Source organism: Chlorocebus sabaeus, chromosome 25, assembly GCF_047675955.1.
Source record: "Chlorocebus sabaeus isolate Y175 chromosome 25, mChlSab1.0.hap1, whole genome shotgun sequence".
Classification (NCBI taxonomy): Eukaryota; Metazoa; Chordata; class Mammalia; order Primates; family Cercopithecidae; genus Chlorocebus; species Chlorocebus sabaeus.
In genome coordinates this window covers 11,212,046-11,236,132 of record NC_132928.1, presented here as the reverse complement: position 1 = coordinate 11,236,132, position 24,087 = coordinate 11,212,046, and the positions used below count along the sequence as shown (strand labels likewise).

The window sequence follows — 24,087 nt, the reverse complement described above, 5'->3', positions numbered from 1 at the left end:
CACTGATACCTGAGAGGGTTAAATACCAGGAAGAAGAAAAAGCAAAGTGGGGGCGGTGGGGGGTGGGGGGAACCTCTTCAACATTTGTGTATTCCAAATCGCAAGTCATAAACTTTTCATTGGTTGCTCATTTCTCTCCTCCCCTTTCCATGCCCTATATACTTGCTGGCTGCCTTTGCAAAGTCTCTGTGTCTTGCCTAAATAGATAATACAGCCATCTTGGCAATTTTATCTTAAAGGTTCTAATTGCAGGATGGTGCTTTTCTTTTTTAATATTTATTTTTAATTTGGCAAGTCCTAGCTATGTGACCTGCCATGTCTTGTACTTGATGGTCTCGGAAGTCAGCCCATGTATCTAACCCCAGTCTTCCTAGTGACCTTTATTTTGCTGCAACTTCTCCTGTTCTTGTTCAATAGCAGAACAGATGCAGAGAATTCTGGCAAGCAGGATGATTTTATTATTGTAATTATAGCGCTATCCATAACAGTGGTGATAAATACACTCCGCCCCTGGGTATTCCCTTTGAGAAGTAAAGCTTTCTATCTGGGGTGGAGCCAAGGAGATATTAGGAAAGAAAGTTCATTAATTAGTCCAGAACCATTGAGACAAACAAGGAGTTGAGTCAGTTTGCTTTCTCTAGCACGTGCATTGGTTCTACTGGTATTTGGGCAGAGCGGAGAGTATGTTATGTAGAACCTGAATAGCTCATCTTTCAATGTTTATATGCAAGAGGTCTAATAAACTCCCAGTGCTTTTATAACACAGAAAGGAGCTCTGATCTCATTACTGAATAGGTGTGGAGAGAGCAAGTAACCCAAGAGGGCATTAGTTCTTTGTTCTGTCAAACACACTTCAGTCTGAGGAGCTGAGACTGGGGTCATTGTCATCAACAAACTGGAAAAATTTCTAGATTATTAGGAGGATTTCAGAGTATGGCATTTAACATCAATGTGTGGATTCTCCTCTCCATTTCATCCCAGCCACCAAATAAATGAAAACCTCCGATACATCCAGGATAAATAAAATATGCTGCCAGTTTTCATACAAAGAAAACAGGCTTTAAAAAGTCTGTATTCTGTGTGGAAGTTTAGGAGCAGAAAGCCATATTAATAGCAGGTTCGATACTACTGTGCAAGGACTGGATAATTTTATAGAAAATAGGTTAACTGATTTTCCAGCACTTTCTAGTTATACTGGAATATAGCAAACCTTTCCAAAAAAGAAAAAAAGAAAAAAACGTATTTTTAAAAAGCAAATTGAAAGTACAGTATTGGCTTATATACTAGCTTTCCCTCTTTAGGACTTTTCTGCCTAACTTTTAACTCAGCTGTCACTGAAGTGGCTGTGGGGAGGGAGTGTGCCTGCCATTCCTTGCAGTGAATCTGGCGAGGGTCATAAGCCCCAGAGATGAAGGCATGGGAAAGATCACTGGTTCATTTTTTACCACCAACTTATTAGCGTTCGGGGAGTGACTTCAGCTCAAGTATTACAAATATGCTCTAATTATACTCAATGAGCTATATATCATTACAGATTGCTGATAGCCCTTTGTGGGACATTTTATAAAGTTCAGACTACATATTTTTAGCAATGTGGAGATTTAAAAGTAAAAATATAAGAGATATTGTATATGCCCTCAGGCATATTTTGTCTTAAATATTATCCTTGGCCAAGTGTACTATATAAATACAGTAAATATGAATAGAACTGGCCAGGTGCCAATCTCCTAGGATGAATTTTAGTTAAGAATGTATTTATGGGCTATAAATAATACTGTGTCAACATTTAAAGAAGGGGTCTGATTAGTTTTGAATTTATTCATATTGATCTTTTCACGTGCTGTTAGTTTAAGACTCAAAGTGGAGTTATGCTAAGGTTTACCGATAGTTTGCCCACTGGGAATTAGTGGACCTCTAGTAGTTTAACAATCCGTTTGAAGTTCGAGGCACATCTATTCGAAAGATGCTGCACAAGGTTTTAGAAATTTAGAAACGGTGATTCAGTTTTACACAGGAAGAATTCAAATAATTGACATGTAAAAATCTGTAGAGAGTTGGACAATCAAAAAGAGGAAGAGACACAAAGTTTCATTGTCTTTCTTTTCTCTCCCCTTTTCATTGTAACCAGTCAGCACATGTTGTGGTTCTAACCCTGGTGATTTCGTACTGCCCCCATCCCCCCACCTCTACCCCCACTGGAACATTTGGCAATGTCCAGAGACACTTTGGGTTGTCATGACTGGAGGTGGAGGGGTGCTACTGGTGTTTAGTGGGTCAGCCAGGGATGTTTCTAACCATCCTATAATGTACAGGGCAATGCCCCCTCCCAACATCAAAGAATTATCCTGGCCACAATGTCAGTAATGCCCCTGTTGAGGAGCCCTGGTATTTGTTTGAGGTTACTGAATTCTGTTCACAGTACCATTTAGAAAATAATAACAAAAATAAAATATCTTTATGATCAAAGGATATTCAAATGAGAATACTGAATAGGAGGATAGTCAGACACTTATCTTAATTAAATGGAGTGTGGATTAGACCATTGTATATGGTATGTACTTTATTTTTTGTGGTCTTAAATTAGAGACATCAAAACTTCCCATTTATTTAGCTTAAATGATGGTGTTGAGCTATCCATTACTAGCTTCAGTCAGCAGCAGTGTGATGTTAGAACAGAGAAAAAAGAAGTGAGGAATTATCATGGATTCTCCTTGCAAGGGAAATAAGCAGTTTGTGTTAATAAAGAGTGGAATCTCCAAGCTAGGCAACGGAAGAAAGTAAATAATCATCTCAATTTATTCTATCATTTTGAAGTAGATACACTAAAAATATACAGCCTGAAAAATCACAATGAGATTTCCTTTGTAGTTGTTTCACATGAATGTTAAACATTTAACATGAAGCAATCTCCTTTTCTATTTCCTCTGTAATTTTCCAAGTTAAATTGTGGAATGTAGAATGAATACCAATGACACTATGGTTTTGGGGAATGTGACTTAGCTTTCAATTCATGAATATGTCTTTCTATATACAAGTTGCTGGTCTGTTGGCCAGTTGCCCAATGAAGGGAAATGTTAGCCATTGCTGGAACATAGTGGTATTTTTGCTTTATGTAGTAAGCATTTTTACTATTTTATTTTTTAGGATTCCCTGTGTGTGTGTTTGTATATGGGTGTAAGAGAAACAGAAAGAAAAAGAGAGCATATCAAAGACAGACTTGAACTCCTTGACTTCCAGAATGATTGACTTATTAATACACAACAGATCAAACTTTAATTCTCCATTTTTTATTGCATCGTTGCTTGTACTAACTCTAGTGCCTAATTGTGGTTACATTTAAGTTAGGCCACATGCTCCTCCTTCAGGATTTCCTCTTTTTTTACTTTTCAAAGACTAGAAAAACCTCTCAAAGAAGTATACTATTTATAACTAAAGCAGTTGGGTTGTCTGTGTTGCCAAGTGAGGCCAGCCAGCTTTATGCCTCTCCTGAGAAGACCCTACCCGATGAAGGAGGGGCTTTGCAGAGGTTGAGGGGCAGGTGGGGACCTCTCCACCTCACAGAAGCAAGGGGTTGGGGGAGCCCACTGTGTCTCCACAGCAACCCTTGTGGTCTACTCGAGGAGTTGCACTTTTTGAATGACGACTTCTCCCTGGAGAAAAGATGGTGATGTAACCTAGTCGCAGCATCTTTCATATAAAGATATGAAAGAATGACAGATCATTTTTCCTAGAGGAAACTGAGATGTGAAAAAAGGGCTAATGACTCACTGTTGAACCCACATCACATCTGGGTTAGAACCAAGGAGGTCACTGACTTGCAGTCCTTTGCCCAGAGATTACAACACACTTTAGGCTGCATATTTAGAAGGTTCCAGAAATTAGAGTGAAGGCTCCTGGACCTGGGAGAAGTGTGCAGGGTCACCACTGGAGTGGGACTCTGGCCCACTGCCACTCCAGCCCGCTTCCCCCTGCCCCTCACCCACTTCACCCCGCCCTGTTATAGGTTCAGGAGTAAGGTGAGCAGCGAGCAAGAGACTGCATGGAAGAGCTCTGGAAATAGCCCTTTCCGCTATCTTGATGTAGCATTTCCGGTACTGATGGGCTCCCGGAGAGAGGATTTGGATTTGCCCTATATGCTTGCTCTATTTAGGCAGCACTTCTGCTCAAGGATGTATTCCATTTTGCAGATTCTGCACAGCTTGATGAAATGTGGCTCTGCAAGATAAACAAATGTCCATTGTCATTTTGAAGGCATATGTGTGCTTTCATTTTAAAAGATATCCTTTAAACAATGATAGTTTTTAACCTGGGAATTCAATGTTGTCCAGGTATTTTATTTAGATTTAATAATATTTTAGGGGATTCTCTGATGGGTTTGTTTAGACTGAAAAGTTTGCTTCTGTCATTTGTTTAGAATAAATTTGCATCATGCTACAACCACAAGCTGCTTTTGATGGTTGGTTGTTTTGTTTCTTTTTTAAGCGCTGATATCCAGAACTAGGTGTTTAACTGTACCACACTCTCACCACTACCTTACTTCCTGAATTGGCTTGGTGGTCTTGACTCGGAATAAAACTGCCCCTTGGCCTTTTCCCCACCATCTCCTAATTGCCTTCTTTTCCTTCACTGTGAGGGAATGTCTGCATGCATGGGTGGTCGAGTGCTCACACATCATATGCCCTGAGTTTGTGGGAGATAGCACCCCCTTTACTTAACCAGGCCTCAGTTTCTTCCCTTGTAAAGATGAAGAAAGTAACACTCACCTTCTAGGATTGTAAAGGATTGATGATGACATATGTGAAGAAACACCTAGTGCAGCTGCTTCTGGCATGGAGTAGGCCTTCTTTGCCTGGTAGCAATTCTCTGAGTCTCCAATGCCTTTGACTTTAGGGTGTATTGTTATTTTATGTGCCGCTAAGAAAAAAAATATCACTCCAGTGAACATGCCATTGATTTTAAGAGAGGGTCTGGATTTTAGAGAGATGAAAATGTGATTATAAGCAATGCCTCGGACACCCCTTCCATTAACCTGGGATGTCTTGGAACCTCCAGCTCATTCTTTCCTTTGCGATAGTTCCACTCAGTGGATCTCTTTCCTTTGCTCACTCAGATTGTTCCTTAGGTGGCCTCTGCCACTTCAGGGCAGGGATGGGGTGGGGCTGAAAACACAGCACATAGGGTTGGTAATTCACCATGTCTGGCACTATCTAGTTCTCCTATGAGAAGGCCTTCAAGTCTAACTTATCTGTATTCTTACAGAACGTAGCATATTGTGTTTGATCAAGGAATGTTTGACCAATGAATGAGCATTTCCTTTAGAGAATAAGATTGAACTACAGGAGGAAGAAGAATCTGTGAGTTCAAAGAGGTGTCAGGGCCAGGAGATGTGGAGAGATGAAATGTTCTGACCTTCATTATCAGGGAAAATGTGTCTGATGGGTCATGTCACTATGCTAAAGAGCACAGGGCTTCTCATAACCATATCTTTTCTGTTTCCAACTCTCAGATAATAATGAAGGTGGTAATAATGATGATTAAAGCTAACCTTTATTGAGGACTTCTTATAGGCGAAGCATAGCTAACCTTTATTAAAGACTTATAGGCCAAGCATAGTTTTAAATATTTTACATGTATGTACTCTTTAATACTCACAAGCAATCCTATGAGGTTAATACTCATATTGTCCTTTTGACAGTTGAAGAAATGGAAATAGCTATTTCTATTAGTGACGTGTTATGGAAATTAGACTTTCAGCCACCACAGGTAATAGAAGACCTAATACAGAGCCCAGGAAATAGAGAACATGACCTTTCTTGCCGTCTTGATAAATGATGTAATACATCCATGAGAGAATGGTGACTCTCCTCTGTTAACAAGAATTACATTCACAAGCTCTGAGAAAATATACCTGTGAAGCACACAACCTAGGCTTTTTTTTTCTTGCATCTAACACATTCAACTTTTATTTCTGCACTTAATTGATACAAAAAGTGTGATTTATTAAGCCTTTGGTTGTTTCTGTTTGTTTTTTTGTGAGACAGAGCCTTGCGCCGTCACCCAGGCTGGAGTGCAGTGACACGATCTCAGCTTACTGCAACCTCTGCCTCCCGGGTCCAAGCGATTCTCCTGCCTCAGCCTCCCAAGTAGCTGGGATTACAGGCATGCACCACCATGCCCAGCTAATTTTTGTATTTTTAGTCAAGATGGGGTTTCACCATGTTGGCCAGGCTGATCTCGAACTCCTGATCTCAAGTGATCCATCCGCCTCGGTTTCCCAAAGTGCTGGGATTATAGGCCTGAGCCACCACGCCCAGCCTTGGTTTTGTTTTTGAACTGCAATCATTTTCCTCACAAAAATTTTGATAAATTTTATTGATAGGGCACTCCTATTTATTGATAGGGCATTCCTATTTCAGAGAATTAATTTATTTGAGAAGGCAAGATGGTGTACAATGAATGTGGACTTTGGAGCTAGACAGACCCATTAAATAAAGAAAGGAGAATAAATAAAAGGGAATTGTACCAAAGGAATCTCAGAGGCTGAAAGGGAAGCGGTAACATCAAAGACAAGAAATCCTACTCCAGGCCTGTGGCAATTGTTAAAGAGTGGTCCTGTTTTGGTTAGCAACTTGGCTCTCTCAGTGCAAGTTATTAAAATTGCCTCATTGATATTTAAGTTGCTTCCTACTGAATTCAGATCTTGGGTCTGCAGTTGTTGGCTTTGCAGCTGGATTTGCAACCCCTTCACTTAGCCCAGCCTCAGTTTCTTCATTTGTAAAGAAGAACATTGACTTTCTAGGGGTTGTAAAGGATGATGTGTGTGAAAAAGCACCTGGTGCAGCTGCTTCTGGCCTTCTTTGCACAGCAGCTAGTATTCATCAAATCTCATTGACTTTAAAATGCACCACTATTTCATGTGCCACTAACAAAGAAATATCACTTCCCATTTAACTATTAGTTATGACATTAACTAAATATCACTGCCAATTAACTTAGCCATTGATTACAAGAGAGAATCTGGATTTTAGAGATAATAGAATATGCAAAATATATAGAATCAGTGAAATCACATAAATGCTTGTGAAATGAAAGAATAGCGGTCTGTGTGCACATGGTATAGAGTGCTGTAGCAGGAGTACATGGAAAATGAAATTAAGTGGAGGCATGACATCTGCCCTCAGAAACATTTTCTAGTTAATGAATGTTAGGAGCCCATCTGTGGAATCAAGAACAAGAGATCCACATAGTATATACTCTTCCCAGCCAGAGTCTTGGAATCAAAATTTTTTTGTTTTTATTTTATTTTTAACATCTCAAGATTTGCCATTTGTTTCACAGGGTATATAAAATTTTAGGGGATTTTTTTTTTTTTTTTTTTTTTTTGAGGCAGTCTCACTCTGTTGCCCAGGCTGGAGTAAGTGGCACAGACATGACTCACTGAAGCCGCCATCTCCTGGGCTCTAGTGATCCTCCTGTCTCAGCCTCTAGAATAGCTGGGACCACAGGCATGCACCACCATGCCTGGCTAATTTTTTCAATTTTTTGTAGAGTCAGGGTCTCCTCATGTTGCTCAGGCTGGTCTTGAACTCTTGGCCTGAAGCAATCCTCCTGCCTCTGCCTCCTAAAGTGCTGGGATCACAGATGTAAGCCACCACACCCAACTGGGAAAAATTGTTTAAACTCTTTGAACTGATCTCTGAAGGTGCATGTGAGTCACATAGTACTTGCCTGTTTGTTTTTCTGGATCCCAAAGTTCAAAATCAAAGAACAGAGAGGATGTTGCCTATAAAAGGCTGACATACAGACGGGACTTCTGTGTAATGCGCTTTTGGGGCTGATTTCGCTTCTTCTCACAGGTGCCTTGTCTCTCATCACCTCCACCAGTTGAAAAGAAGCCAGGACATTTGGAGTCAAGGCTGTGGCAGGTCAGGCAGCTGTGGTTACACTCACGTAGACCTCATTTCACCTCTGCAACCAAGCACTGGCCACAGCCGCCTCTTAGCTGTCAGACAATTCATTTTAAAGGAGGCTTTAGCAATAGTATGACATTATAGTGTAGAAATCTAAAAAAAGAAGCCTGGTGCAGTGGCTCACACCCGTAATCCCAGCACTTTGGGAGGCCGAGATGGGTGGATCACCTGGGTCAGGAGTTTGAAACCAGTCTGGCCAATATGGTGAAACCCCATCTCTACTTAAAATACAAAAATTAGCCGGGCATGGTGGCAGGCACCTGTTATTCCAGCTACTCGGGAGGCTGAGGCAGGAGAATTACTTGAACCTGGGAGGCAGAGGTTGCAGTGAGCCAAGATCGTGCCACTACACTCCAGCCTGGGAGACAAGAGCTAGACTTCATCTGAAAAAAAAAAAAAAAAAAAAAAAAGAAATCTCGAAGAAGCTGGATGAGATGAAGGGGAGGGGCTGGCCAACAGTCACTGCAGAGGGTTTGAGGAGTAGAAATGATATCAGAGAGGGGAAGCCACACTAAGGCCTTGGATAGTTATTCACAGTGCAACATGTTCTCTCAGTGAGTTAGCATCCTGGCTTTCCTGGGGCAACCCAGTAACACCACTTCACTGGTGTGGAAAAACATTGCTGTCCAAGAGGAACTGAATTCACTGGCTTTAGTGTCTGTTAGGAGGGAAAGCCTCATCGTGCTGAGAAAGCGATCCTTCCTGGGCCGGGACCATCCCTTCATTCTCTCAAATGAAGGCTTGGATTTGTTACTGCCTGATAAGTCAGAAATGTTTGGTTTAGATATTCTCTTAACCACAATGACTTGAGGAACTTAAGGCAAATGGAAAATGCTTCCTGGATATTGTGAAGTCCAAACCTTCTGGAAATAGTTTGAATGCATTTCCATCCCTCCACAGGCAGCTGTTTTTCTCTCACACTAGCGTGTTCCACTAATGTGTCACTGTCCCTCAGGCCTTCCAAGCTACCTGTATGTCAGTAATTATGAAACAGGTTATTTCTGAAGAAGAGACGCTGCGTTTCTGAAGAAAAAGTCACGGAGTAGCTATTTAAGAATAACGCTGGTCTTTCAGAGTTGCTGTTTCAGGAAGTAGTGTAGCATCTTCTCGGTCTTCTGAAAGGAAAAAAAAAAACGTTGTGACTGTGACTTTGGCTCGGTTCATTTTCCTTTTCTTATCTAACCCACACCACACTGATAAATACCACATCTGTCTTGACAAGCTAGTTTGCAAATAACTATTCATTCATAATTTTAGACTGTTGTAAAAATCCTTATTTGTTACTTCATCTTGTGAGCAAGAATGCAAAATTTGGTTTTGAGAAAGATACTAAAATGACCGCAAGTCCACTGGTCTTTGCAAATCTCTCTATCTGAAAAAGATGACTGTGTACTTTTTAGTGGGTTTTCAGAGCACTAAAATATTTATTGTTGCCAAAACACAAATGGGAATTTTCTGGGAAATATAATTTAATTTTAAAGTTTTGGATTCATTCCATTGTTGGTAATGTCAATGCTGCTTAGACCAAGTTTATCAGGGATTTTTCTGTTTACACCAGATGTAGCAATAACTTCGTCATTTTTTCTATTTCGATTTTAAAAAATATGATCATTTATTTCCCTATCTATTGGCTTAATCTCATTTTCACTTATTTTCACTTTTGCTTTGACATCTTATGGCAATATGACTGAAGTTGTTTTTATTTCCTTTATAGTGAACTCTTTTTTGTTATTTTTTTTTGAGACAGAGTCTCACTCTGTCACTCAGGCTGGAGTGCAGTGGTGTGATCTCAGCTCACTGCAAGCTCTGTCTCTTGGGTTCATGCCATTTTCCTGCCTTGGCCTCCTGAGCAGCTGGGATTACAGGCACCCACCGCCATGCCCAGCTAATTTTTTTTGGTAGAGATGGGGTTTCAACGTGTTAGCCCGGATGGTCTCGATCTCCTGACCTCATGATCTGCCCACCTTGGCCTCCCAAAATGCTGGGATTACAGGCGTGAGCCACCCTGCCCGGCAGTGACCTCTTGTAATAAAACTGCTGGCTTAGAAACTCCAAAAAAGTGTGAATGACTTATTCTGATTCTACTTTAGAAGGAGAAAGAAACAATCACAGACTGAGGACTTTTCTGTGCAAAGGATGGGTGGTTTGGTCAAGGAACAGTCCCCTTGGAGGTCAGTCAGGGCTTTCTGTGGGAAAACATTTCTACATTCAAGTTCATCCTTGGCATTTTGGGCTCTGCAGGTTAAAGACAGGGAGACAGAGAAAGGAGTGCTCCAAACTTTTGACTCCTACCTGGAAGTAGCCAAGCAGAAGCAAAGTTGAATAATAGCCATTACCTCAGGCTCTGAAGCAGCAAGTTCCACCTTCAGATGTGTCTGTTAAACTTCACCACCCTGGGTTGCTTGTACCTGTCTTCACTGTTTTCTATCTGAGATATCTTGAGGCATTTTTAAAACATTAAGTTGTTTTGAATAATAATTTAGTCACTCATTTGTATCTCTTCATAGTATTAAGCCTTAGGTTATTATGTGTGTTAACTACAGTCACTGATCAGATCTCTAAGTCCTGAACTGCTACGGTTCCACCTACTAAACTTACATTTTTCTTCTGTGTAGAATAAGGTGACTTGTCCTGGAGAGAGAGGTATTTCAGAAGAATTCCACTGTCAGAAAATATCACCATCAATAATGAAACTATGTGTAAAGTCATGTCTAATTTATTAACTGTCACAAGTACTCAGATTATAGAAAGAGGGTCTTGATCCAAGCTGACCCTGAAGTGTTATACATTTGGATCAGTTTTCCCTTTCTCAGTAACATTTGCTGAGAATTCTCTAAGAGTAGAAACTCATTGTAGTTCAGTGTTGGGAAGAACAATTGTACCTACTTACAGAGTTGCTATATCACAAGAGAGATGCATTGTTTGTTTGTGTGGAGAGGCTGGAGGGATTAGGGCAGGAGTTTATTTGATAGGGAGTTTAGTTGTACATTTGTAAGACATCTAATTTTGCTTAAGATACCATTGCAGTAAGAATGGTTTATCTCTATCCTATAGACACTCACACTACACAAAACCACTACCTACTCAGAACAAATAGCCCTTATGAGGGAATAATTTTTCCTTGATTCACCTGATTGGATTATTTTGAGGTCAAATGAGGTTTTTTGAAAGGCCTTGCTAACCTGTAAGGCACAATAACCTGTACCAGGGTTCTCAAATTTTACCATGCAAAATAATTACTGATGTACCTTTATAAGTGTAGATTCCCAAACCTTTGTCACTACCCCAATTCAGATTATAATTCATTCATTTAAGGTGGGCTCCAGAAACCTGCATCTCGATAAGAAGGCTAGGTAATTTTTGTGCAGTTAGTTCAGAAACATACTCTGGAAACACTGTGTATTTTTGTTTTGTTGCTTTATTTCTTAGCTGTGTCATCACAGGCAAAAATAAACCCCAACATTTTTATAGCTAATTAACTTCATAGTCATTTAATTACATTGTAAATTGCCCATGAAAAGTTTTAATTCTAGAACTGTTTCTATTTTATGACTCGTGTTACCCATAGTCCCCCATCATAAATTAGTGAGTGCCTATGTTCTTCGAAAAATATTATGTTTCTCACATGGACACAGTGAGGGGAACAACACACACTGGGATCTGTTGGTGGGGAGCGGGGAGGGAGAGCATCAGGATTAATTGCTAATGCATGCAGGGCTTAATACCTAGGTGATGGGGTTGATAGGTGCAGCAAACCACCATGGCACACATTTACTTATGTTGCAAACCTGCACGTCCTGCACATGGATCCCAGAACTTAAAATAAAATAAAATAAAATTTAAAATAAAAAAGTTATGTTTGTAAGACTATACATGCCTCAGATTTTGATAATTGTTTACATTTATTTGTTACAAAGCCTTTTTGCATATATCCAAAGCCTCACTGTTCTAAACAGAGTGTATCCATACCTCAGTGCTGCTTCAATGATATAGATTATTGAAAACTGATTTTTTTCTTTCTCTTTTTGAGATGAAATCTTACTCTGTCACCCAGGCTGGAGTGCAGTGGTGTGATCTCGGCTTACTGCAACCTCTGCCTCCCGGGTTCAAGCGATTCTTCTGCCTCAGTCTCCTGAGTAACTGGGACTAATAGGCACATGGCACCACAGCCAGTTCATTTTTGTATTTTTAGTAGAGAGGGAGTTTCACCATATTGGCCAGGCTGGTCTCAAACTCCTGACCTCGTGATCTGCCCGCCTTGGCCTCCCAAAGTGCTGGGATTACAGGCATGAGCCACTGCTCCTGGCCTGAAAACTGATTATTTTAAAACTAAGGTTTGCTTTCTGTGGACTGAACAATTATTAGCATCCTTACATCTCTATCTCATTCATGGTCTTAACCTCTAAGGCACTGGATCAGCACTGGAGCTCCCTGTCCTCCCGCCTTGCTTAAAAACAAAAAAGAAAGGAAAGAAAAGAAGGGATTTTAGTACTGCTTTATAGCGAGTGAAAGTAAACCAAAGGTGCGTGCTTGAGAACTGCAGGCTGGAAACTGCAAGTGACAATAATTACCTCACGTTATTCCCACACAGACTTCCTATGACCTGGATGACCTTGGGATCTGAATTCTGTTTAATAGAATTGTCCCTCTTCTGCACCACGGCATACACTGGCCTGAAGAAGGTGCTGTTTCCCAGGAAAAGCACTTAAATCCCCCCAAGAAATGCATAGGGCCATAGTTTCGAAGAAAAAGTATTGCTAACCAAGTGACTTAGTCTGCATATTCTGCCTTTCTCTGGTTGTATTCTTTGAGATTTTTATTTAAGATAACTTTCAGCATATCTTTTTAAAGGTCAGATATGAATGAGAAAACTTTGTTTGACTTGTTAATCTTGTGACAAACAGTTTATATGCAGTGTAGCTTCCTGTCTTTGCTGACTGGTTATTTGAGGGAATTTTCTTCCTGTAAGACTGTGGAGAAGCCTCTAAAAATAAACAGCATGGTTTCTTATTGGTGGGAACATATGTGAGCAGATGTCAGCTGGAAGCAGCATATGGTGGCAACATGATAGCAGTATGTGCTTATAGAATCCCCACTGTTGGGTCTCCGTCTTCCATGCCACACTGGCCAGTCAGAGCCCCATATCTCAGTTCAAGAGTGTTCCACCTAGAAGGTGTAATCCACACATTTGTGAAAAATCTGCCACTGGGATCTTGATAGTGGGCTGACATGGTAAGTTCCAGAGTATGAAAAAAGTCTCTGTTATCCATTTAAAAATTGAGTGATAAGAGGCACACATATAGAAAAAAAAAAAAAATCAAAATCAAGAGAAGAGTCCACAAAGCCTTTGTCTTGTGTTGAAAGAAGTTTTCAAGTCAGGTCTGAATAGTGGCAGTGTTACTTCTAGAAGACGTGCCCTATAAAAATGGAAGGTGCATGGACTCAATGCATGTAAGGAGCCAGGAAAGAATGACATTCATGCCAGATCCTAAAAGGCAGTCAGGGCTTCTTTTGTCACACAAGTTTGACAACTGCTCATATTCCTTGACCACCATTTATTTGTCAGTCTGTTTTAAATATATCATCTCATTTCAAGTTTATAAAAACCCTCAGGGGTAGGGTTATGTCCGCCTCATCTTACAGACTTCTCCATGGATTCACAGGAAATCAGTGACAGAACAGGGGTTTGAATTCACATCTTCTTCTGCAAAAATTCTATATTTTTATCGACCCTACCACCAATAGAAAATCTTTTGAACACTCAGCAATATTTCCTCTTCAATTTGAGGTATTTTGGGGGGAGAGAGGATGTGCTTTCTTTTCTAAGAATATGGTGGACAAAATACAAATTGGGTTGCTCTTACTTTAAAGAAAGCGAAGTTCAAATTTTCCGGATGTAATAACTATCGTGGAAGATGTGTTTAGTCCATTTCAGAGAGCTCTAGCTTTTAAAACTGTAGGTAAGTAGCCCCAAACCAATATTCACTTGTAGTTTTGACTGATTCAAGAAGGAATTTTCACATGCAGCTTAGAAATGATGACAGGTGGTTTTAAGAACACTGAATCTAGGCCAGCCAAATGAAAACCAAAGTTTTATTCTTAATAGGTAGGCTGTCTTTTGTCAAAGGAGGTCAAAGCCTTTCTTATTCATCTTTAATATAAATCAAGGTATTTATTTTACCATTTCAGTTGTAAATTGTATGCTGTTATTTTAACATTAGAACATGCTAAAGGGAAAACTGAATTCAGGAGTCTGACTGCTGGTTAAGGGATGCCAGAAGATCTGGAACTAGAATCTGGAATTCTCCTTAGATCCTCAGTGTCTAATCCCCTGGCCCCAGGTAGCAGGGACCTTATATCTGGGGAAATGATAAGAACATTCAATGAGTCCCTCTTCTACTTGAATCTTTGTATAGTTCTGTGCCAGGCATCTCTTCAGTAAAATAGCTAATGACTGTGCTTTTTAAAACTCCTAGCTGTCTGCCCAGTTGTTACAACACCCTCTGGCTCAGTGGGCAGCTTGTGCTCCAGACAGTCCCAGGTGCTCTGTGGGTACCTTGGTGAGTACACTTGTCTGCTTTATTCCTCGTTTGACATAGTTATATCAAATCCATCTTTAGTGTTTGTCTTCTGTGGGGAACTTGCCAGAGGCAAGATGAGATTCTGAAATGCAGCCTTGTAGTTAAGCGATCACTAAGGTGCCTAGAATTTTTTTTAGTAAGAGTTTACATGAGAAAAACTGATGAATAACTTTGAAGTAGTACAATGACTATATTTCAGCATGTAAAAGAATGACTTGTGGGGATGAGATCTGTGTTCTAGGGGTCACAGAGTGATTTGTCATACACCTTTCCTGATCCCCATGGAGGCCACTTTCTGGAGGGTTGGACAGCATGGCCTGAATGTCAAGAGGATGTTCTTTTTTAATATCTTATTTGTATCCGTGTTCTTGTTCTTGACACGTAGTAGTTGCTCAATTAATGTTTCTTGTCCTGAACCAAAGTTGAAAGGAGATTTTCTCTCCTTTAAGGTTCTAGAGCAAGCTTGTCCAACTCTTGGCCTGCATGCAGCCCAGGATGGCCTTGAATGCGGCCCAACACAAATTTGTAAACTTTCTTAAGAAATTATGGTTTTTTTTTTGTTTTTTTTTTTTTTGCAATTGTTTTAAAGCTTATCAGCTATCATTGGTATTGGTCTATTTTATGTGTGGCCCAAGACAATTCTTCTTTCTCCAGTGTGGCCCAGGGAAGCCGAAAGATTGGATGCCCCTGCTCTAGAGGGAGACCTGTGGGGGAGTTACGCTGCTGATTATCTGTGGCCTTTGTACTGACATGTCTGGGTTGCATGAGGAAATGGATTGTCGTGGGTAAGGCCCTCAGCTAACGGGACCTGTGAGCTTGCCACTTGCTCCAACCGCTTAACCCTGACCCTCAGAGCAGGTGCAAGCTCCCCAGAGCCAGCACCAGGTGTTAGACTGAGGGGTACAAAAGCCAGAGGTCTTCATCCCTTTCTCATTGGGAACACTGATTAATTCAGCTATTTATTGAATGCTTACTCTATACTGAACAATGAGTCCACAGCAAACAATAGAGCTTGGGCGATCCCGACAGTCAAGGAATTCAGTGGCTAAAGTTATCCCTGAACCATGCTCAGGAAAAAAGGAAACAGACTTACAATCGTGGCATTGGTTCACTGCATATTTTTGAGGCCCTGAGAAGGTTTGGATGATGTTGATTCTAAATGTGGGTGGAGGTCCCGGCTAGAGACAAAAGAAATGTTTTTATTATCCTAGGAAAAGCCTAGGTCACTGGATACCCTATTCTGCAATGTATCATGCCTACACATTGTTGCTTAGTTTATTTACAGTGGCCTAAGCTGGGGTTTCCTCAAAAAGAACTCATTCTGTTGAGAATATACATTGATTTTAGTACAGAAAGCCTCTAAGTGGCTAGAAGCTGCAATGTGAATGAAAAGAGTGAAAAGTGTAATCATGCCTTTAAAGCTCCCTTTTGTGAGTCATTTTGTTTTGTTTTTATACTCTAAATTCTAATTTTATTTCACTAGCTAAACCAAGGAGTTAAACATCTGACTCCCCCGCCCCCCCCCCCCCCAACCCCAACTGGCTATTTGGAAAGGCAAACGGGAGGGAATGAGAGAAGGAAAACATTTGTTGAATACCCACTATGTCGCTGGTACTTAAGACACATCATCTTAATTTTCCCCACATTGGTTGGTCAGGGAGGGCCGGAATGACGATCCCCATTTTTTTAGGAAATTGTGGTTTGGAGAGGTAAACACCTTGTCTTTGGTCACAGAGCTGCCTAGTGACAGAGCCAAAATCTGAATTCAGGTCTGGCCTGGATGCCACCATACCACAGAGACCCCAAACTTTTCCCCCTTTCTTTGGCTTTTCCTTTGGAATCCTGTCCTGTTAATTTTGTAACTTTCTTGCCTACCACTTGGGACTAATTTCCTTTTCATCTTTTCCTCCCATAGTAAACAAAGTGAGAGGCCTACCCTGGTGTTTTGAGCGGTTTTTCTTCTCAGACACTCCTCACTTGAGGTTATTTTCGGTCACTTAATTTCTGCGAGCTTCTCTCTTCCTTTGGTGAACAAACATTGGAAACCCACCCTGCTCCTCAGCGAGTCAGGGAAAATCAGGAGTGTCTGAGGGTGTGGAAGGGGAGATGGGGCGCAAGCTCCACATAGATTCCCATACAGTGGGAGGCTTTTCCACCTTGCCCAGCTCACAGGCTCTGGAAGAACCCTGCAGACCCCTTTCAGACCTTCATGCAAGGCTGCTGAGCAGTGGGGCTCTGCATTTTTTTTTGTCTCTGTTCTTAGAAATAGTAATTGAGTAAAAATGTAAGTGAGCGTATGCCAGGGGGCAGGCATCCAGGGTCAGGGTGAATTTCTCCATGCTGAGTGTGATTCTGAACACTCGTTAAGTGAAGTTGGCCTGTGCCAAGCAGCTCCAGGGCCATCCCTGTCACCTTGCGTGAACCGCCTCTCCATTCCAAGGAGATGTTGGGAGCGGCTGAAGGGAGCGTGAGGCCTGTGGCGCCTCTTGCTTTTCTCACTCTCTAACCTGGGTGTTGTTGATAACGACGTGTTCTGACACTGACAATTGGACTGGCAGCTCTGATGCTGCATCAGCTTTAAATTAAATACCCTGGAGGAGAAAATAGTCCATGCTCCTCACAGCCCATGTGACTGCGAAATCATTTTTCTCTTTTCAAGCTTATTATCCCCAATAATATTGGTTAAGATGCGGTTAGCTTGCCTAGAGGTTTTTTCCTATTAAGACATAACAGTAGAGATAAGTTTCTCTATGAAGGAATGGATTAATAGTCATGAAGGCAAATATAATTTTTTTAAAAAAAGTATTTACTGAGTAAGAGGCTTTTAAGTAACTTGGTTAAGATTTAAAGGTGGTGTCTCTCTCTCTCTCTCTCTCTCTCTTTTTTAGAGACAGAGACAAGGTCTTTCTCTCTGTAGTCCAGGCTGGAGTGTGATAGCATGATTATAGCTCACTGTAACTTCTAACTCCTGAGCTCAAGCAATCCTCCCACCCCAGTCTCCTTTTTTTTTTTTTTTTTTTTTTTTTTTTTTTGAGACGGAGTCTCGCTCTGTCGCCCAGGTTGGAGTGCTGTGGCCGGATCTCAGCTCACTGCAAGCTCCGCCTCCCGGGTTCACGCCATTCTCCTGCCTCAGCCTCCCGAGTAACTGGGACTACAGGCGCCCGCCACGGCGCCCGGCTAGTTTTTTGTATTTTTTTTTTTTAGTAGAGACGGGGTTTCACCATGTTAGCCAGGATGGTCTCGATCTCCTGACCTTGTGATCCACCCGTCTCGGCCTCCCAAAGTGCTGGGATTACAGGCTTGAGCCACCGCGCCCGGCCCCCAGTCTCCTGAGTAGCTAGGACTACAAGTGTGCACCACCACACTGGCTAATTAAAAAAATTTTTTTTTTTTTTTTCCAGAGATGGGGTCTTGCTATATTACCTAGGCTGGGCTCAAACTTCTGACCTCACGCAATCCTCCTGCCTCAGCCTTCTGAAGTGCAGGGATTATAAGACATGAGCCACTGTGCCTGACCTGAGGTGGTGTTTCTTAAAGTGTGATCTGCATTTCTGTCTCCTGGGACATCCATTAGATTCCTTGGCCCCATTTCAGAGCTGCCGAGTCAGAATCAGAATCACTGGGGTGGGTGGAGCTGAGGACTCTGCACATTTTAAACAGGCACTGCAGGTGCTTCTGACCTCACTAAAGTTTGCAGCTGCTCAAGTCAAAGGATGCTCTGATTATGCACATCTGTTTACTCAGTCCTACCACATGGATGGATTCAGATCCAGTGGACTCTCTGTTTGATCAGCTGGTCCTTCAAGTGTGACCCTGAACCTACAGCCCCTGTGGAGTTTTTGCCATGTGCTTTCCATTTTCCCAAATGCATGCAAATATTGAGGTAGTTATTAATAGTATCACACATACCCTCTGCTCACTGTTCTTCACAGAGGAACGAGTATGCAAGGAAGTAAATTAATCATGTGGGTGGGTGTTGGATGCCTAGTTTGGAAGTTATGTATGGGAGTGAATTTCTGCACTCAGATGCCTTCAACTGGGCAACTGTGGAGTGGGGAAGGGACTTTCAAAGCTAGTGTTTAATGCATAAGTGACACATATCATGTATAAGATAATGTGTAATTCCCCGAGGTAGCATTTGGCCAAAGCGCTGCTGACCTCTTGATGGCCTGAATCCTGTTCTGAGACATTCCATGGGGTAAGGACCTAGCAAACAATGGAATGTAAACTTTACTATCTCAGCCAAACTCAGCTTTGGGTAACTGCAGGGTTCTCTTTCCAAATGGTGTTTTTTTCAACCAGAGGCATTACAGCAGGCAAGAATCTCACCAACCTATTAAGAAGCAAAGTTAATGATAAATCACCTGGTATTTTCTTTGTGCAACCCTGTGCTTCCTGGTATTCTGATGTTTTTGAACCACTTTGAAGCTAACTGTACAGTATGGATATTCTATAACTACTGTAGATTTTTTGGCTATTGAACTATTTACAGAAATATCCAGTTCTCGTATGTGGTCTGCATCACTAAATAGCCCACATCGCTATTGAAGTGTGAGAAGAATGACTTGATAGTATTCATTTTACTTCCCGCATAAGTCTTCAGTTAAAAGAGCTGTACATTAACTACAAATATAGATATAATTTTAAGATAAATGTCAAATGCATATAGAGACCATTGGAAGAGAAAGGTGAAGAGAGGACATTCATTTTTTTCTTCTTCTTTTTGAGATGGAGTCTCGCTCCTCACTCTGTCGCCAGGCTAGAAGGCAGTGGCCCATCTCAGCTTACTGCAACCTCCGCCTCCTGGGTTCAAGCAATTCTCCTGCCTCAGCCTCCTGAGTAGCTGGGACTACAGGTGCATGCCACCACGCCCAGCTAATTTTTGTATTTTTAGTAGCGACAGGGTTTCATCATCTTGGCCAGGATGGTATCAATCTCGACTTTGTGATCCGCCCGCCTCTGCCTCCCAAAGTGCCGGAATCAGAGGCATGAGCCACCGTGCCTGGCCGAAGAGAGGACATTCTTATGACATGTTAGTTCATTCAACTGTATTTATTGTATTTTATTTTATTTTGAGATGGAGTTTCACTCTAGTTGCCCAGGCTGGAGTACAGCGGCGTGATCTCTGCTCACTGCGACCTCCACCACCCGGGTTCAAGCAATTCTCCTGCCTCAACCTCCCGAGTAGCTGGGATTACAGGCACACACCACCACACCCGGCTAATTTTTCTATTTTTAGTAGAGATGGGGTTTCACCGTTGTGGCCCCACTGGTCTCAAACTCCTGAACTCAGGTGATCCACCCTCTTTGGCCTCCCAAAATGCTGGGATTACAGTCATGAGCAACCGTGCCCAGCCTATTCAGCTGTATTTATTGAGTATTTACTTGTGTCAGACAGCAGCCTAGCTGCTAGTGAATTGAATAGCAAAAATCCTTGTCCTTGGGGAGCTTATATTCTGGTGGCATAAGATAGATAATTAATAATAAAGATGAAATAAGAATTTACAATTGGATAAATGTTTTGCAGGGGAAGTAGAGATTGGTCATGGGGATGAGGAGATGAGGTGCAATTTTATATAAGCTGGGCATGGATGTTCTTGTTAAGAAGGCAGTGCGTGTAAGCAGACACTTGAAGGAGGTTAGAGAGTAATCTGGGACTAGCTAGGGAAGGGCATTCTATTCTGTGCTATTCTGACAGATGGAATAGCTGGTTCTGTTGTGGCATGTTCAAGGATTGTGAAAAGGATCCTAGGGAGAGATTAGAGAGATAACGAGGGGTAAGTGATATGGGGCCATGCAGGCCATCATCAAGTCTGTGGCTTTTCCTCTGACTAAAATGGAGAGAAAAGTGGTTTTAGCCAAAGGGCCATGTGGCTGTTAAGAATGTTATGTCAGGCCAAGTGCGGTGGCTCATGCCTGTAATCCCAGCACTTTGGGAGGCCGAGGCAGGCGGATCACGAGATCAAGAGATCGAGACCATCCTGGCCAACATGGTGAAACCGTCTCTACTAAAAATACAAAAATTAGCTTGGCGTGGTGGCGTGCGTCTATATTCCCAGCTACTCAGGAGGCTGAGACAGGAGAATCACTTGAACTCCAGAGGTGGAGGTTGCAGTAAGCCAAGATCATGCCACTTCACTCCAGCCTGGGCAACAGAGCAAGGCTCCGTCTCAGAAAAAAAAAAAAGAGAAAAAGAATGGTATGTTGAATGGCCAAGGTGGAAGTAGGAAATTCAGTGAGGAGGTCTTTGTGATGCATCAGGATGGCACTTTGCAACTGCATTTCTATAGCAAGAATCTCAAACAGACATGCCTTATGCTGAGTTTTTTCTTTAGCAAATAGTTTGATAGGCAGGCTACAGTGGATTTTGTATTTAGGAAATATGTTTCTGTTTGATGGTTTTTAGTTAATAGTCATTAGTTATTGGCAACTCACCCCCTTCCTTTCTGAGGAGAAGTCATTTCTGCAGCCTTCTGTGTGTGAAAATAATCCCTTGGGTCTCCCAGCTTGTGCTCACGCATGTGGAATGGCAGCTACTGGAGTTCATACTTGCGGTGAGGCCTAGTCATGGCCTTCTTTGACATGATGGCCAGGGACATGTGACACTGCACCCATAGCTGACCCTACTTTGGCCTAGGAGAATGTCAAACTACCTTTTCCGGTGTGAAATAGAAAGTCAAGCTTGGAAGGATCCTTCTTTGGATCTGTCCAGCTGTGCTCTGTGCATGTAATAGAAGGGCTTTTGCCTAAACGTTGAAATGAGGTCATAAGCCAGAGAATTTGTAAAACTATGTCTCTTATCAGTCAAAAAGACTTTCTGTTGGACTCAAGTTTGCTTTCTAATTCTTAAGTTTTGAACAGGAAGACTTCACACTGGGTTGTTGATTTTATTTCTTCATCCATCTGTACAAGAAACATCGATTAAGCCTACTGTGTGTCAGCTGATAGATATCAGAAAACTGCATAGATCCTGTCCTCAGGGAACCTGCATTTAGTGAGGAAGTCAGGCGGACCAAACCAACCAAACAGAAACAAAAAGCCAACCCTGTGGTTAATTACAAGGAAAGCATCTTAGGGGCCAGAAAAAGAATTGTGCAACTTCGCCTAGTGGTGAAGGAAGCCTTATTGGGGGAGATGATATTTACCTCTTGAAAGATGACCTTTGAGATTGTAGTTTGGTAGTCATCAAGCAGCAATAGAAAACTGTTTATGTTTTCTGGAAGGAGACTTGCCCCTTCATGTAATTTCTTTCTCTTTGAGTTTGCATGACTACTGTCTTAATGAGTCATGAAAACCAAGAAATGCTTAGTGTGGCGGCCGGGCGTGGTGGCTCAAGCCTGTAATCCCAGCACTTTGGGAGGCCGAGACGGGTGGATCACGAGGTCAGGAGATCGAGACCATCCTGGCTAACCCGGTGAAACCCCGTCTCTACTAAAAAAATACAAAAAACTAGCCGGGCGAGATGGCGGGCGCCTGTAGTCCCAGCTACTCGGGAGGCTGAGGCAGGAGAATGGCGTAAACCCGGGAGGCGGAGCTTGCAGTGAGCTGAGATCCGGCCACTGCACTCCAGCCTGGGTGACAGAGCGAGACTCCGTCTCAAAAAAAAAAAAAAAAAAAAGAAATGCTTAGTGTGGTCTTTGAAAAAATTGATATATTCTTACAAGGGAACAACTTTGAAATACTGAGACTAGAGAATAGGACAATATGGTTACATCAAGTATTTGTTATTCAAAGTTGATATATTAAGAAGACATAATGGACCTATTGTATATAAACATCCATGTGATGATGTGGTATACTGGGACTCTGGAATCTGGCATTGTTTTATAAGCTCAGGTTCACTGTCTAGAGCTTTTCTCTTAATCTCAGTGAGCGATAAACAGCACAGGTTTCTCCCATGTTCATATAGATGGCCTTGTGGGATGGCTGTGGCTCTGTTCCATGAACTCTTTATTCCAGGACCAGGGCTTAGGGAGCAGCCCCTAACCCGGGGATGCTGACCTTATGGCAGAACCAGGAGATGTGGCAGTTGTCTTTACCCACATTCCATTGGCCAAAGCAGGTCACATGGCCACACATGATTTCAGTAGAGTAGGAATTGGGTACAAGGGAGAGAGGCTGTGGGGATGGGCCCGGGGGAGATGGACAGCCAGCATTTTGAACAAATGATACAGTCTACCACAGTATCTGTAGAGGTGGAGGAGTTGGGGAACAGAGAGAAGTTTCGCCCACTTTAAAAAAACTTTCTGGCTGGGTGTAGTGGCTCACGCCTGTAATCCCAGCTCTTTGGGAGGCCCCGTGGGAGGATCACTTGAGCCCAGGAGTTTGAGACCAGCCTGGGCAACATGATAAAACCCCATCTTTACCAAAAATATAAAAAATAGCCGGGCCTAGTGTGGCACGTGCCTGTGGTCCCAGCTATTCAGGAGACTGAGTTGGGAGGGTCACTTGATCCCGGGAGGTGGAAGTTGCGGTAAGCCGAGATCACACCACTGCATTGCAGCCTGGGTGACAGAGGGGAGACCCTGTCTCAATAAAATAAAATAAAATAAAAATAAATAAATAAATAAATAAATAAATAAATAAATAAATAAATTTAAAAACAGAAAAGAAAAACTCTATTTTGTGGATATGACATGATTGGATCCACACTATTGCTGTATCTGTGAGAATATGGGGCACTTTATTGAAATATGAATATGTACTGCATACTTGGTTGGTTTTATAAGACATGCATGTTATTTCCCTCAATTTTCATTAATGCCATTCTCCTCCAATCAAGATAAGTTTATCCATTTTAAAAGGCCCCCGTTGGCAGTACCAGGTTTCTAAAGCAAGTCCTGATACATTATATGGAGTTTATGTATGTCTGGCAAACTGAAACTCAGGCTTACCTCCAAAGCATGCAGGGATATCTTTTAGCCTTAGGTCCTAGATTGTCACTCTGGTCCTGGTATGTCTAGCAGTGTCTAATAGATGTTGTCCACAATAAGATTTCAGGCTGAGTTTCCATGAGGGTCTGTAGATGTTTAGCTGTTTGCCAGAAGGAGCGTGGCTTTCCTGTTTCTTATCTCTCTCGTGAGAGTTCCATGCCGTCTTAAACGTTGTGTACCGTGTAGTTCCCTAGAACCCCATCTATAACTTGAACCTTAGTCTCTGGAGAATGACCCACCAGGTTGATTGTTTAGAGTCATGCTCCTACCTGTTGTTTCCAGTGAGCAAACTGGAAAGTAACCCTGCCTGGCACGGGGCATCTGCTGTGGAACCCTCAGCACAGTGACAGTGATCTGCTCTGACCGCCCCTGAGCGTGCTAGGTAGCTCAGTGCTTGCAAGTTCATAAATAATTATCCCCACAGCCTATTCTTAGTAGCAACAGATGCTGAGCTTTTCCAGCCTGTTCTCGGGGTCAGTGGTGGGAAAGAGAAGAAAAAAAATGAAAGCATTGTTTTGCACATGGCTGGACATCTGTATTTCTGAATTGCCCTGTTGTGTGTATGATGCAACTGCTGGAGCTGTTTTGCTGAATGTGAACTTT

At 42.0% G+C, this 24,087-nt stretch overlaps 1 protein-coding gene across 2 annotated transcripts in view; it reads left to right on the top strand.

The window, feature by feature from the left end:
• TGFB2 (transforming growth factor beta 2) overlaps positions 1-24,087 on the top strand; it is a 96,760-nt gene that overhangs the window by 2,806 nt on the left and 69,867 nt on the right. The window contains exon 2 of one of the 2 annotated variants that reach the window (XM_007988418.3): positions 14,447-14,530. The exons of the other annotated variant lie outside the window; for it this stretch is intronic. Within the exon in view, the coding sequence (XP_007986609.1) occupies positions 14,447-14,530 (84 nt within the window). The remainder of the gene's footprint in view (positions 1-14,446; positions 14,531-24,087) is intronic. 2 annotated transcript variants of the gene reach the window in all.